The following is a 14,195-nucleotide window of genomic DNA, read 5'->3' as shown; positions in this document are numbered from 1 at the left end:
TTACCTGTTATTTGCTGAAAATAACAGTCTACTGTCTGCACGGAGTCTGAACGGAGATCAGACATGGCACACATAAAACACAGATGCAGGTCCCATCCCTATGTTTACACACTGATGAGTTATGTTAAAACATTGAATAAAGGTTGCGCACTACTAAATCCCACAGCCTCCAATCTGCACGCCAGACCTCACCAATCTGCCGATCTGAGTTGGTACCAGGCCTGCGAGAGTGCATGCACCAAGGTTCTCTGCTGATGCGCTAGAGACCTTGGGTGCAAGAGGTGAACAGAAGGAGGGACATGCTATATCCACAGGGGAGGCAAGAGGCCCTCCAGACATATACTCAAAAGGCAGTGGGAGGCAGCGGGGGATGAAGTCAATGCCAGGCGCACACATCATGAACATGGATGCAGTGCAGGAAGAAGTTCAATGCTTTGACATGAGTGCGCAACCTTTATTCAAGTGGCGTCTCCTACCAACTGCACCACGGACTACACCCCCATCACCCACATACCAACAAACTCTTTCCATGAGTACTCAACTCTTCCAATCAGATGCTTCCTCTCACCCCTACACATTACCACTGTTTCAAGCTGTCCACTCACAACTCACAGGCCACACACACTGGCAGCTATTCAATCATGACAGGCACATCACCTAGACACACGTCCCGCTTTCTTGCAGGAGAAGGTGGCACATATCAAGAGGCAGCAAGTGGCATTTAGCCCATCGAGCCTGTCCCACCATTCAATGAGATCATGGTGGACCTGTGACCTAACTCCATATACCCACCTTAGCCCCATATCTCTTAATACCCTTGGTTCACAGAAATCTATCAATCTCCGATTTAACATTCACAAGTGAGCTAGCATCAACTGCTGTCTGCAGAAGAGCGTTCCAAACGTCTCCCACCCTTTGCTTGTAGAAGCATTTCCTAACTTCACTCCTGCACTCACTGGCTCTAAATGTTAGGCTATGTCCCTGCGTCCTAGTATTCAAGTCTAGGAGACCTCCAAAAACAGTTAGAAGTGCCTCAGCAGCTAGAAGCAATAATTCAGCCACTATCCTGTAAATCCTGCATGGTCCTTTTAAATAGCGCTGGTGGAATGTCCTCCAGGCACTCTAAGACACATTCAGATGGTCGAGGTTAAGACAGTGCGTTTAGTTGAGCGTTAAGTCCAAAAATGATGTCTATCACTTTAAGTCATCGTTGCACACTGATTGAAGCCATTTTCTCCCAATTTTCATGATTCCAGCATTCGTTATCTGCGCCTGTGCTAACTCCTATACCAAGATGGCGTCTGGCGCACGTCATGCAGGAAACGTGCGTTCACATCCAAGACGCCATCTTGGATGTCGGAGAGGCCGTGTAGCGCCAAAACAACAGGCGCTACAAGGCACAGGAAACACTCTGAGACTGAATGAAAATCGCTCCCCTGCCTCAGTCACCATGAAATTAACAACTTCAACATGTTCACCGATGTCAATAAGTGCTTTAAATATCAGCCTGCTGGCTTTAATTGCCGGCGGGATTTCCGCATTCCAGAAGCGCGCGCGTACAAAGATGCGTCTGTACGAGACGCGGAAGTCAGCGGGTTGCAGCCAGCTTCCTTAGTCGCTTGGGATTTTCCCGATTTTCCCAGCCTCCCCGCCCCCAACACAGCCGCAATTTGATTTGAAAATCGAGCCCCATGCCTCAGCTCCCATACTGCACAATTGTGACATTTAACCAATTAAGAAAGAACTTGCATTTATATAGCGCCTTTCACGACCTCAGGACATCCCAAAGTGCCTCACAGCCAAATAATTACTTTTGAAGTGTAGTCACTGTTGTAATGTAGGCAAACGTGCCAGCCAATTTGCACACAGCAAAGTCCCACAAACAGCAATGAGATAATTGATCAGATAATCTGTTTTTGGTGATGTTGGTTGAGGGATATGTATTGGTCCCAGGACACAGGGAAGGAAAATCAGGTGGGGTGTAAAGTGAATGGCCGATCAGCTCCCGCCCGTTTTCTGCTACCCCTCAAAGTTAAAATCAGCCCTATAGATACTTACTTGGGAAATGAGAATATTAAAGGATATGGAGAAAGGGCAGAGAATTGAGATTAAAAGATAAAGAACTGCCATGGCTTTCAAAGTGACAGAGCAGGCTTGATGGGCCGAAAGGCCTGCTGCTGGGCCTATGTTCCTATGAAAGGATCTGAAGCAAATAAAGGTTAGATGAATTTTCACAGCCAATGATTCAATAAAAAACAAAAGGGCATGTGATCTGGGTTCACTAACAGTTAGACCCATTCTCTCTACATAGTCATAACGTTGAGAAATGTCAACACATTCATTGTGTTTGATTACTTCTTTCATAATTTTGTTAAAGTTTTAGTCTGGGTACTAACTTCTGTGTTTGCAGAATGGTCCTGACACAGTCCGGTAATGTTAGTCACTTAAGACATTTTGCCCTGTTTTCCTGCACTGGGACATAACCAAACTGTCACACTGACCAAATTACAGAAGTTATAGGACCACTTTAATCATATTAAGTTCAGGAAATTATTGGTCTGTTATACAACAGCTTGCATCAATGCCAAGTGGTTTCAGCTTCACTTTGACAAAAGCCATGATTCAAATGTGAAGTCACCCAAAGTGTAGTTAGGTTGGAGCTATATTGCAAACTCAAACTAGTGTCAGACGTCCTCCTGGAGAGGCGCTCACATCACACAGATTTACTGTTCTCCATGGCGTCCCACGTTATACCTCCATGGGCATTGATGCACACTCAGAACGCTTCACATCAATTGAACAAAAGGTGTGAGGCCACCAACACAAGGTAGTCTCACATTCCTTGGGCTTCACACCCACTCCAGATGGTGCAAAGTAAATTTTTTAAAATCCCCATTGGCCTGTCCTGGAACTTCATTTTTAATCTTAGAACAAATAGTCAGCTCTCTAACATTAAAATTTAATTCGTTTAGATGCCTGTGAGCAGAGTTCTGAGAAAACATGCAATGTGCACAGCATCTTTCTTTTGGTTAGAGTGTGGCATAGAACAGACAGTATAACTCCAGTCTGCCAACCCCACATTGCTCTCAATAAGTACCATTCTCAAATAGGTCCTGTAGTATAATGATGCCCTTGTATAATTTGATTGTCAGGCAATTCAAGTTTCAAATTGAACTGTTAAAAATTACATTTCGCTTTAAATTGAAGATGGCATTTAAGATTCGTGGAATGTGCTGTCACTCAATGAAAGTGTTTGCTATTGTCCAGCATCACGAGTGTTTTTTTGCTGCGATTAACCTCTTTCATTGTCTTTGGAGCTTTGAATGCTGAAATCAATCTGCTTTCTCGCAGTTCCTTTTGAAGTTGGTAATATGATACTCTTGGTCCTGAGCCATTCAATAATTTTCAAAATTTTGTTGACTGTCTTGCTATCATGGTCTATATAGTCTGGAGTAAGTAACATTGTTTGAGTTCAAAAAATGTTTCATTGTAGTTTAAGAATTGTTTAAGTGATATAACAGGTGTTCAGAGCTGCATGGGAGAACGATTTCCTTTGTCTGCTGTGGTCCAATTCTGGCCTCATGCGCATCCTCGATTTCCTTTGCTTCACCATTGGCGGCCATGCCTTCAGCTGTTTAGACCTTAAGGTTTGGAATTCCCTCCCTAAATCTCTCTGCCTCTCTACTCTCTCTCTTTCTTGAAGTCGCTCCTTAAAAACTACCTCTTTGACCAAACTTTTGGTCATCTGTCCTAATATCTCTTTGAGTCTCGGTGTCAAATTTTGTCTGATAACACTCCTGAAGCTATGTTAAAGGCACTATATAAATGCAAGTTGTTTATAAAGAACAGGTTAACAGTTTTGTTATACGTAAGGAAATAGTCCCCTGTGGTTATCTCTGACTCCTTCTAGCCTCCATTTTATTCTTTTACTTCCTGTCGAATATGATAATACATTTATTTGTATTTATTAGCATGGTGGACTTGATTGAGGTGCTGGCTTTGAATAGCTTTAACTTTTAATTGGGTGCCTTAGCCTACCATCAGTGGTAGGTTAAATCTCTGCTTATCTGAAAATGCAGTGCTTCTGCATGGAGGCAAGCACACGACCACCTAAAGGTCCTTACTACCTGCAAATTGGAAAATTATTCATAGCAAAATCCTCAGAATTGGCTAATAGTTTTATTCGTAAAAGTGCCTTCTTACCTAAGCAACAGCTACCTTATAATGTTTGCTTTACAAAAGGTAACTCTTCCACCTTTACACTTTTTTTGTTTGTCATTGTTTCCACTTTCAGCTTGGGAAATTTAATGGCCTAGGCTTGATTTTTGGGTAAAAGTTGTATTTTTGGGATTTTTTTGGGAGTAAGATCTGAATGGGAGTACCCTGTCACTATGGGGATGCTGGTGTCCTGGTCAAGAAACAGCAAAAGCTGCTCGTTTGGAATGTCAAATAAAAATGGGATTTGGGTCCTAATCAAACCTCTATTACTGCACCTGCCGGGTTGCCCTAGTTTTTGATTCATTAACTAATTTAGTTGTATTTCACAAGTTCCTCTGCCTAAAAGAAAGAAATTGCATTTATATAGTGCCTTTGGCAATCTCAGGACGTCCCAAAACGCTTTAAAAGCATGCGGTTAAGGACCTTTATTATTTATGCACAGGGTATGGATTAAGTAACAACAGTGAAAAATGTTCGGACTGATTTGGGCAGAAACAAGTTTTGTTTGAAAGCTTAACTTGCCAATAGTTTCACTTTTTTTTACCGTACTGTTATCTGCTGAAAACATTGATTTCCTGAAAGTAGCTATTCCATTCATTGATAACTCACATGCTAATCATAGATCTAGGTACATTCCTACAAGGGAGAAAGGTTTTTTTTTTTTTATTCGTTCATGGGATGTGGGTGTCACTGGCAAGGCTGGCATTTATTGCCCATCCCTAAGAGGGCAATTAAGAATCAACCACATTGCTGTGGGTCTGGAGTCACATATAGGCCAGACCAGGTAAGGACAGTAGGTTTCCTTCCCTAAAGGACATTAGTGAACCAGATGGGTTTTTACAACAATCCGGTAGTTTCATGGCTATCATTACTGATACTAGTATTTTAATTCCAGATTTTTATTTAATTAATTGAATTTTTAAATTCGCCAGCTGCTGTGGTGGGATTTGAACTCGTGACTCTGGATTTTAGTCCAGGCCTCTGGATTACTAGCCCAGTAACATAACCACTACGCTACCGTACCCTATATAAGGTAGGGAAATTAAAGCCAGAGTTTCCTGGATGACAAAAGAGATAGAGAGTAAGATGAAGCAGAGAAAAGGGGCATATGACAGATGTCAGGTTGATAATACAAGTCAGAACCAGGCTGAATATAGAAAGTTCAGAGGGGAAGTGAAAAATGAAATAGGAGGGGCAAAGAGAGAGTATGAGAATAGACTGGCGGCAAACATAAAAGGGATTCCAAAAGCATTTGATAGGCATGTAAACAGTAAACAGGTAGTAAGAGGAGGGATGGGGCCGATCAGGGACCAAAAAGGAGATCTACTCATGGAGGCAGAGGGCATGGCCGAGGTACTAAATGAGTACTTCGCATCTGTCTTTGGGATGCATCCTAATTGCTGAGGGAAGTAAGGGTGGAAATTGCGATGGTACGGGCCATAATCTTCCAAACATCCTTAGATACGTGCACGGTGCCGGAGGACTGGAGAATTGCAAATGTTACACCCTTGTTCAAAAAAGGGTGTAAGGATAAACCCAGCAACTACAGGTCAGGCAGTTTAACTTCGGTAGTGAGGAAACTTTTAGAAACGATAATCCAGGACAGAATTAACAGTCACTTGGACAAGTGTGGATTGATTAGAGAAAGCCAACATGGATTTGTTAAAGGCAAATGGTGTTTAACTAACTTGATAGAGTTTTTTGATGAGGTAACAGAAAGGGTTAATGAGGGCAATGCGGTTGATGTAGTGTACATGGACATCAAAAAGGTGTTTGATATAGTGTTGTCATCAAGATTGAAGCCCATGGAATAAAGGGGGCAGTAGCAGCATGGATACAAAATTGGCTAAGTAACAGGAAGCAGAGAGTAGTGTTGTTTTTTGGACTGGAGGGAGGTGTACAGTGGTGTTCCCCAGGGGTCGGTACTAGGACCACTGTTTTTCTTGATATATATTAATGACTTGGACTTGGGTGTACAGGGCACAATTTCCAAATTTGCAGATGACACAAAACTTGGAAGTGCAGTGAACAGTGAGGAGGATAGACTTCAAGAGGATATAGACAGACTGGTGGAATGGGCAGACATGTGGCAGATGAAATTTAACGCAGAAAAACGAAGAAAGGCAATATAAACTAAAGGGCACAATTCTAAAAGGGGTACAGGAACATGGATTATATAACCAGTCTGAGAGATGGAACAAGTAGGAAGACAGGACTGTGGAGGTATGTGCCAGATCTTCCCACATACTTTAGGGACAAGTGGTTTACGTTGAACATCAACCAGTTTTTACATGTCTGTTCTACTACTTTATTTATGCTATATAACACTTTAGCTGTGAACAAAATTTAAAGCTTTCTCTGGCTTATAACAATGAAGCTTTGAAACTTAAATTACCAATGTTATCATATCCCTAAGACACAAATGTAAGTTCAGAAAAAATCAAGGGTTACCCTGATCATAAGGGATGAGGTCTACTTACGGGAGAGGCTGGTGATGCTGAGCCCATGAAATTATCTATCACAGACTCCTAATTTGTAACATAGACTAAGATCCATCCACTGCCCTGTATTTTGTTTCCAGTCTTCAGTCAAAAGCAAAGTAGTGAACATTCATGTTGCAGAATCAAGTCACTGCTTTCAGTTAAGGATAAAACAACATTTAGAATGTTATTTGGAAGAATATAAGAAATTGAGAACTTGAAGTTATGATCCTATCATTCAAATAATAAATTCGTTCATGTGATATTCCTTCCTCTGCTAATCTGTTTAAAATAGGCGGTTTAAAGCCTCCATTAAAAACCAGAGAAAGGAATTTCAAACAATGTGTTAAGCATCCATACACTGGTATCCTATAATGTAGCAAAGCCTGAGATTAATATGTCTACTAGTAGCAAACTTAATGAATTTGTGACACTCCTTAACTACATTTAAAAGGCATGGCTTTAAAACTCCGCCAAAGGGAGACAGAGTCCTTCAATCTCTGTTCAGATTTTGTGACATCTACTTTTACATAGAATTACATAGAATGTACAGCGCAGAAACAGGCCATTCGGCCCAACAGGTCCATGCCTGTGTTTATGCTCCACAGCAGCCTTCTCCTTCCCTAATTTATCTAACCCTATCAGCATATCCTTCTATTTCTTTCTCTATGCGAATCACCTCAACCAGTCCTTGTGGCAGTGAGTTCCACATTCTAACCACTCTATGGGTAAAGAGGTTTCTCCTGAATTCCCTATTGGATTTATTAGTGATTATCTTATATTAATGGCCTCTCATTCTGGTCTCCCTCACAAGTGGAAACATCTTCTCTACGTCTACCCTATCAAACCTTTTCATAATCTTAAAGACCTCTATCAAGTCACCCGTCAGTCTTCTCTTTTCTATAGAAAAGAGCCCCAGCCTGCTCAATCTTTCCTGATAGATATGACTGCTCAGTTCTGGTATCATCCTAGTAAATCGTTTTTGCATCTTCTCCAGTGCATCTATATCCTTTTTATAATATGGAGACCAGAACTGTTCACAGTACACCAAGTGTGGCTTAACCAAGGTTCTATACCTCATTTAGTTTCTTATTATCCAAGCAGTATGTGGCCTCCTTATTCTTCCTACCAAAATGTAATATCTCACACTTATCTATATTGAAATTAATTTGCCAATTACATGCCCCTTCTGCAAGTTTATTAAAGTCTTCCTGTATTTTGTCGGAGTCCTCCGCAATTTGGTGTTGTCTGCAAATTTTGAAATTGTACTTCCGATTCCCGAGTCCAAATCAATTATGTAAATAGTGAACAACAGTGGTCCCAGCACTGATCCTGTCGAAACTTGTCACAAATAAAGATCTAGGTAATATTTCAAGAACATGGGCGCTAAATTGGGCCGTGTAGCACCCGTTGTTTCGGTGCTACAGGCCTCGCTGACATCCAAGATGGCGACTTGGATGCACACGCACGTTTAAAGCGAGAAGTGCGCCGGACGCCATCTTGGTATAGGAGTTAGCGCAGGTGTAGATAACAAATGCTGGAATCATGAAAAGTAAGGAAAAAATGGATACAATCAGTGTGCAACGCTGATTTAAAGCGATAAACACCATTTTGGGACTTAGTGTTTAACTCAACGCACAGTCTTAACCCCGACCATCTGAATGTGTCTTAGAGTGCCTGGAGGACCCCCCCACCAGTGCTATTTAAAGGGTCCATGCAGGATTTACAGGTTAGTGGCTGGATTATTGCTTCTGGCTGCCAAGACATTTCTAACTGTTTTTGGAGATCTCCTAGACTTGAATACAAGGACGCGGGGACATAGCCTAACATTTAAAGCCATGACTTGCAGGAGTGAAGTTAGGAAATGCTTCTACACGCAAAGGGTGGGAGAAGTTTGGAATGCTGTTCTGCAGACGGCAGTTGATTTTAGCTCACTTGTGAATGTTAAATCTGAGATTGATAGATTTCTGTGAACCAAGGGTATTAAGGGATATGGGGCTAAGGCGGGTATATGGAGTTAGGTCACAGGTCCATCATGACCTCATTGAATGATGGAACAGGCTCAAGGGGCTAATGCCACTGCCACTTGCTGCATCCTGATATGCGCCACCTTCTCCTGCAAGAAAGTGGGACGTGTGTCTGGGTGATGTGCCTGTCATGGTTGAATAGCTGCCAGTGTGTGTGGCCTGTGAGTTGTGGGTGGGCAGCTTGAAACAGTGGTAATGTGTAAGGGTGAGAGGAATTATCTGGTTGGAAGAGTTGAGTACTGATGGAAAGAGTTTGTTGGTATGTGGGGGATGGGGGGTGCAGTGCGTGGTGCAGTTGGTAGGAGACACCACTTGACAGTTGACCTCACTCACCTTGACCACTTATGTCAAAGCATTGAACTTCTTCCTGCATTGCATCCATGTTCACGATGCTGTGCGCGCCTGGCATTGACTTCGTCCCCCGTTGCCCACTGCCTTTTGAGTATATGTCTTGAGCGCCTCTTGCCCTCCCCCCACCCCCCCCCGCTGATATAGGATGTCCCTCCTTCTGTCCAGCTCTTGCATCAAGGTCTCTAGTGCATCAGCAGAGAACCTTGGTGCATGTGCTCTCGCAGGCCTGGTACCAACTCAGATCAGCAGATTGGTGAGGGCTGGCTTGCAGATTGGAGGATGTAGGATTTAGTAATGCGCAACCTTTATTCAATGTTTTAACATCAGTGTGTAAACATAGGGATGGGACCTGCATCTGTGTTTTACATGTGCGATGTCTGACCTCCGTTCAGACTCCATGTAGACAGTAGACTGTTATTTTCAGCAAATAACAGGTACCAGCTACCTGTAAGAAATTTCTAAGAAACATCCTCCCTTTAAGAGATTGGGTTCCCCTGCTGTTGGAAAGTGCGAATTGCATTGATTCCACGTGCAAGGCCCGGAATGGGATACTGATTGCAGGTCAGTACTCAAGCCGGCTGAAACTCGGGTCCTGCCTGCGCAGGGGTCATTGGACGCGGGATAATAGCGCATCACGCTACCCGCACCCAAAAACAGCCCTTATCCAATTTTCCCCCCCCAAGTCTTTTTTCCTCTTTCTTGTATGTAATAAGTTTATTTCAACAGCAAAAATACAAGTTACACACTAAAAACAATACAACATAAATTTGAGCATACATATTTTACAAAAACATATTCTAGCAGACAGCAAGAATACAAATCTAGTTCTTGCCCTGGTGGCAGCTATTGCCAATTTTCCTGCAGTAACAGATGGCATTAAAAAACCTGCAGGAACAAATGGCACATGGATCACAGCAAGGCAGAGTACGACCGAAACAGGACTCCAAGTGTCGGACACATCTTCTCGGTGAACGCTCTGATCTGTCTATCTCCAATGCATTGGATATTACCTGCAGGGGAAAAAGTTCAAATTTAAAGATTAGGAAATCACAGCTACATACCATTTCTTCATATTGCAGCATTGAAGTAATTAATAAACAATTACATTTAATAGTTAATCGCATACTACATACATACACACACAGAGCATACGAATATACAAGATCTGACAAGATCATTTTGGTGCATCTAGTCAGCCCCAGAGTTCAAAAACAGAGCACACAGTTCACACCTATATCCTTGAATTCTTACCAAATGCCTGTTTGAATCCCTCTTAAAATTATTGCTGTTAATCAGTCTTGATAGTCTCCCTGGGCAGCTATTCCAAACATTCATCACCCTCTGTAGTTTTTTTTAATGTCTGATCTGTCCATTCATTTCCCTCCTCCTGGTGTTATCACAATAAACAGTTTTTAGGGTTCAACTTGCCAATACCTTTTAAGGACCTTAAATATCATGTTTCAGGATTTTGATGATTTTTCTCACAAAAAAGATTTGGAAAGAAAGGTTACTTTTAATGATTTTTTTAAAAACAATGTGCATTCTCTCAATTTTTTTTTGAACAAGACACCCAGACGAAAGGTGGTTAATATGCTAAATGAAAGTATTTTTTTCCCCAGCGACTAAATAAACTTGATCTATTTTGTGCTTTTCTACCTCCTATGCAGTACAGTATTAAAAAGTCTAGATAAAATGTTCACCGTGGACTTCCCTTTATCCAAAAGCTCTGATACCTCCTCTAAGAATTCTAACTGATCTGTGAAGCATATTCTTCCTCCTACAAAATCATGTGCTTTGCCCTGATTATTTCAATGCCCTTCCTTAGGATAGCATCTAAAATGTTACAAACAACAGATGTCAGCCCTATAACTTCCAGGACATTTGGTACAACTCCCAATTCTATGATTCCCTAGTGATCCCCACTGGAACTTAACCAATTTAATTGGTTATTTCCTTAAGTACCCTTGCGTGCAGGCTAGGGCCCTGGGCCCAATCCTCTTTCAGTGCCTTTACTGTTTCCATCACTTCCCTATCAGTAGTTCCTATTGTCCTTAAAAATTCCTCCTCACTTCTCTGAAAATTAATCCTTATTTCCAGGAGTGAGTCAGTGGCTTTTTCTGTGAACACAATTATTCTGGATATCCATCATTTCCTGGCTGCCAATACCACATGCCCCTCTCAAAGGTATTACTCCAGATGTATTTGTAGAAGCCTTTTATTTTGCCTTCAATCTCTATCTATTCTTGCTTGTATAATTAGGACATCCCATTAGGCACCCCATCCACCAGCTTAAACATTCACTCTCTCCACCACCGGCACACTGTGTTTGCAGTGTGTACTATCTACAGGATGCATTGCTGCAAGTCACCAAGGGTTCTTCGGCAGCACCTCCCAAACCTGCAACCTCCACCACCTAGAAGGACAAGGGCAGCAGGTGCATGGAAACACCATCATCTCCAAGTTCTCCTCCAAGTAACACACCATCCCGACCTGGACATATATTGCCGTTCCTTCATGGTCGATGGGTCAAAATTCTGGAACTGTCTACCTAACAGAAATGTGGGAGTACCTTCACCACATAAACTGCAGCAGCTCAAGAAGAAGGCTCACCACCACCCTCTCAAGGGCAATTAGGGATCAGCAATAAAATGCCGGCCTTGCTTGCAACGTCCATATCCCAAGAATTAATCAAAAAAAGTGTTCTTTTTAGTCTTCACCCTATCCTTATACTCTAGCACTGAATCTGAAGATCTAAATTTGAGGAGCATGCTCCATTTTGCCCTTAGTCCTTGCATTACCTCCTTTGTTGCCCACAAAATAGGTTTCCTTTGTAATTTCTGGGTATTGTATATTTAAAAGCATCTAGCCCCTGAATATCTGACTGCAGGACCTCCAACTCATGCTTGCCTAACTCATTGATCACCTCGTGAACCACAGCCACTAGCTGCTTGGCCTCCCTTGCCAGAACTTTGTCTGGACAGACTACTTACTTTCAATGCTGAACTTGCTCTATCTCCTATTATTGCCATTTATAAATTTGATTTAAAAAGATTAATAAACAATTACATAGAATGTCTCAAGGTGATCTTTCAGAAAATTGTTCTCTCATTAATCAGACACATTCCATTAAAATCACCTCTTTACTATTATAAAGTGAGTCTGAAATGCTCAGTTGTTTAGCTTGAACTTTGCACAGTTCTTAATTTTGCTTTACTTTTAACAATGTGGTACAGCTTCGAGAGAAATCACTCTATTTTAAAAAAAAATAATATTGAAACATCTCAAGAATCTATACTCCGTTGGGAAGGAAAAAGGATAAGGAATGAATTTCACAAGACCTAATTCTGTGTGCTGATACTTTACATTTCATACAAATAAGCAGTTTGTATGAAATTTTAAAAACTGAGATTTATTATGAAAAGTCTAAATTTACATGTAGTAAAACTGGAACTAGTTTATTACAAAGCAATGGTCGCTGCGTTTTGCTTTGCTGATGTATGAAAATTGCATTTACCTCAGGATCCAGCATAATGTTCTCTGACACACGATCCTCCTTAACTAAATCTACTGCTCCATCCAATGCGGGGCCTGCCAGTGGACCTGGAGTACAAAATTACAACTTTAAAATCACTTGTAAAATGCCCCATGTTGTTTGAGCGAATGCAAATTGTGAAACATGAAACTTTGATTTGGTTGATTGTACTAAATCTTATTAAAAAATAAAAACTGTCTCACAAATTGTTCATGTTTTGTTCTCTACCTGAACGATTTAGTTATAGCTTAAAATGAGAACCAGTTAAAATAATTGTGTTCTATACCAGCAGAATATTTTCGGGAGGGGGGGGGGGTGCAGAAGAGGACAGAGGGGAAAGCACAAAACAGGACAAAGAGAGAATATGTTTAAAAAAAGGATGGAGACAGAATCGGAAAGAAATGGCAAAGTAAAGCAGAAGAGCAGCGAAAGAGCGACAACAGACAAGTAAGAAAGAGACAACAACAGAGGAGGGAGACACACTAGTAAATTGAAGCTTAAGGGTTTGTTGTCAGTTGATATATTTGAAGACAATATAGTGCAAAAATAGTACATATTTAATCTGGATATGTTAGGCTGGTATATTGCTATTGGAACACAACGCTCCAACAGTCTTACCTACCTGCAACCTGCGCGAAGGTCTGAGTTACTACAAATACACAGGGATATTGCAAGACACGCTACAAATATTCATTTCCTTCTGTTTGAAACCCATTTCTAATTTAACTGCAAGTCCTATATGTGGAATCGCTCCCGTGCTCACCTCGCGGTCCCCTATTGGAGCCAAGAACCCACCAACTGTTCTGGGTTCCTTCGATTGCCACAAGGCAACTGAAAGCAATTCCATTTCCACCGCCTATTGTGGTTTAAGCAGCGAATATTTACTCGCTTGGAGAGCCTCACTCAGTCATGCAGAATTGGACAGAGAATGTTGGTACACACCTGCGGCAGACAGGAGGGTCTTGACCCTGCTCAGAAGAGCACGGTCGTTGTATGTGGCCGCATCCCGCACGAAGCTGGAATCCAACTCATCTTCTATAGTTCTGGTGGGACCAGAGGTGAGAACGATCGGAACCATGTGCAGAGCCCAGCAACACAGGAACACAGCGTTAAGCATGATACCTGGGGGTAAAAGCACAACACTCAGCTGGAAGAAACAACCCAGCCTTAGACACTGGTCTGTTTTTATTGATAAACGATACACTGTGCAACAACGTCCATTTATTTTAAGAAACGAAAGCAAACTTTTTTTTCACTTACTTGTTGTTGAGAAGTGCAGCCTGCATTTGGGGTCCTGTGCTCACAGTGCCACGTTTATATCCAGTGGATGTACTTCAGCGTCACAGTGACGCCAGGACTAAAGCGGGGAGAGGTGGGGTTTGCATCCTCCTTACACAACGTTTCCTTAAAGTCCATTAATTTAAAGTATTATCCTCAGCCTTGGCTCAGTGGTTGCACTCTGCTTCTGAGCCAGAAGGTTGTGTGATCAAGCCCCACTCCAGAGACTTGAGCACAAAATCCAGACTGTCACTTCAGTGCAGGGAGCGCTGCACTGTCGGAGGTCTTTCAGATGAGAAGCTAAACTGA

At 41.9% G+C, this 14,195-nt stretch overlaps 1 protein-coding gene across 1 annotated transcript; it reads right to left on the bottom strand.

Annotated features, from left to right (window-relative positions):
- Nucleotides 1–9,822: 9,822 nt before the first annotated feature.
- On the bottom strand, nucleotides 9,823–13,931 carry agrp (agouti related neuropeptide). The gene is made up of 4 exons (XM_067997450.1): nucleotides 13,869–13,931; nucleotides 13,551–13,730; nucleotides 12,591–12,676; nucleotides 9,823–10,086 (listed from the first exon to the last, which is right to left on the bottom strand). Exons 2-4 carry the CDS (start codon nucleotides 13,723–13,725, stop codon nucleotides 9,898–9,900), a joined length of 450 nt encoding a protein of 149 aa, XP_067853551.1. The 5' UTR covers nucleotides 13,726–13,730; nucleotides 13,869–13,931; the 3' UTR covers nucleotides 9,823–9,897.
- Between the last annotated feature and the right edge of the window lie 264 nt (nucleotides 13,932–14,195).

The sequence above is a fragment of the Heptranchias perlo genome, chromosome 16 (genome assembly GCF_035084215.1).
Source record: "Heptranchias perlo isolate sHepPer1 chromosome 16, sHepPer1.hap1, whole genome shotgun sequence".
NCBI classification, from domain to species: Eukaryota; Metazoa; Chordata; class Chondrichthyes; order Hexanchiformes; family Hexanchidae; genus Heptranchias; species Heptranchias perlo.
This window is presented reverse-complemented; position numbering and strand designations above follow the sequence as displayed.

What these genes read in the sequence shown, in the direction of transcription:
- agrp (XM_067997450.1), bottom strand. Translation starts at nt 13,725, where the DNA reads ATGCTTAACGCTGTGTTCCTGTGTTGCTGGGCTCTGCACATGGTTCCG. An exon ending in GACCCTCCTGTCTGCCGCAG is followed by an intron (nt 12,677 to 13,550) that starts GTGTGTACCAAC and finishes TTTGTACTCCAG; the next exon opens with GTCCACTGGCAGGCCCCGCA. An exon ending in ACATTATGCTGGATCCTGAG is followed by an intron (nt 10,087 to 12,590) that starts GTAAATGCAATT and finishes TTTCCCCTGCAG; the next exon opens with GTAATATCCAATGCATTGGA.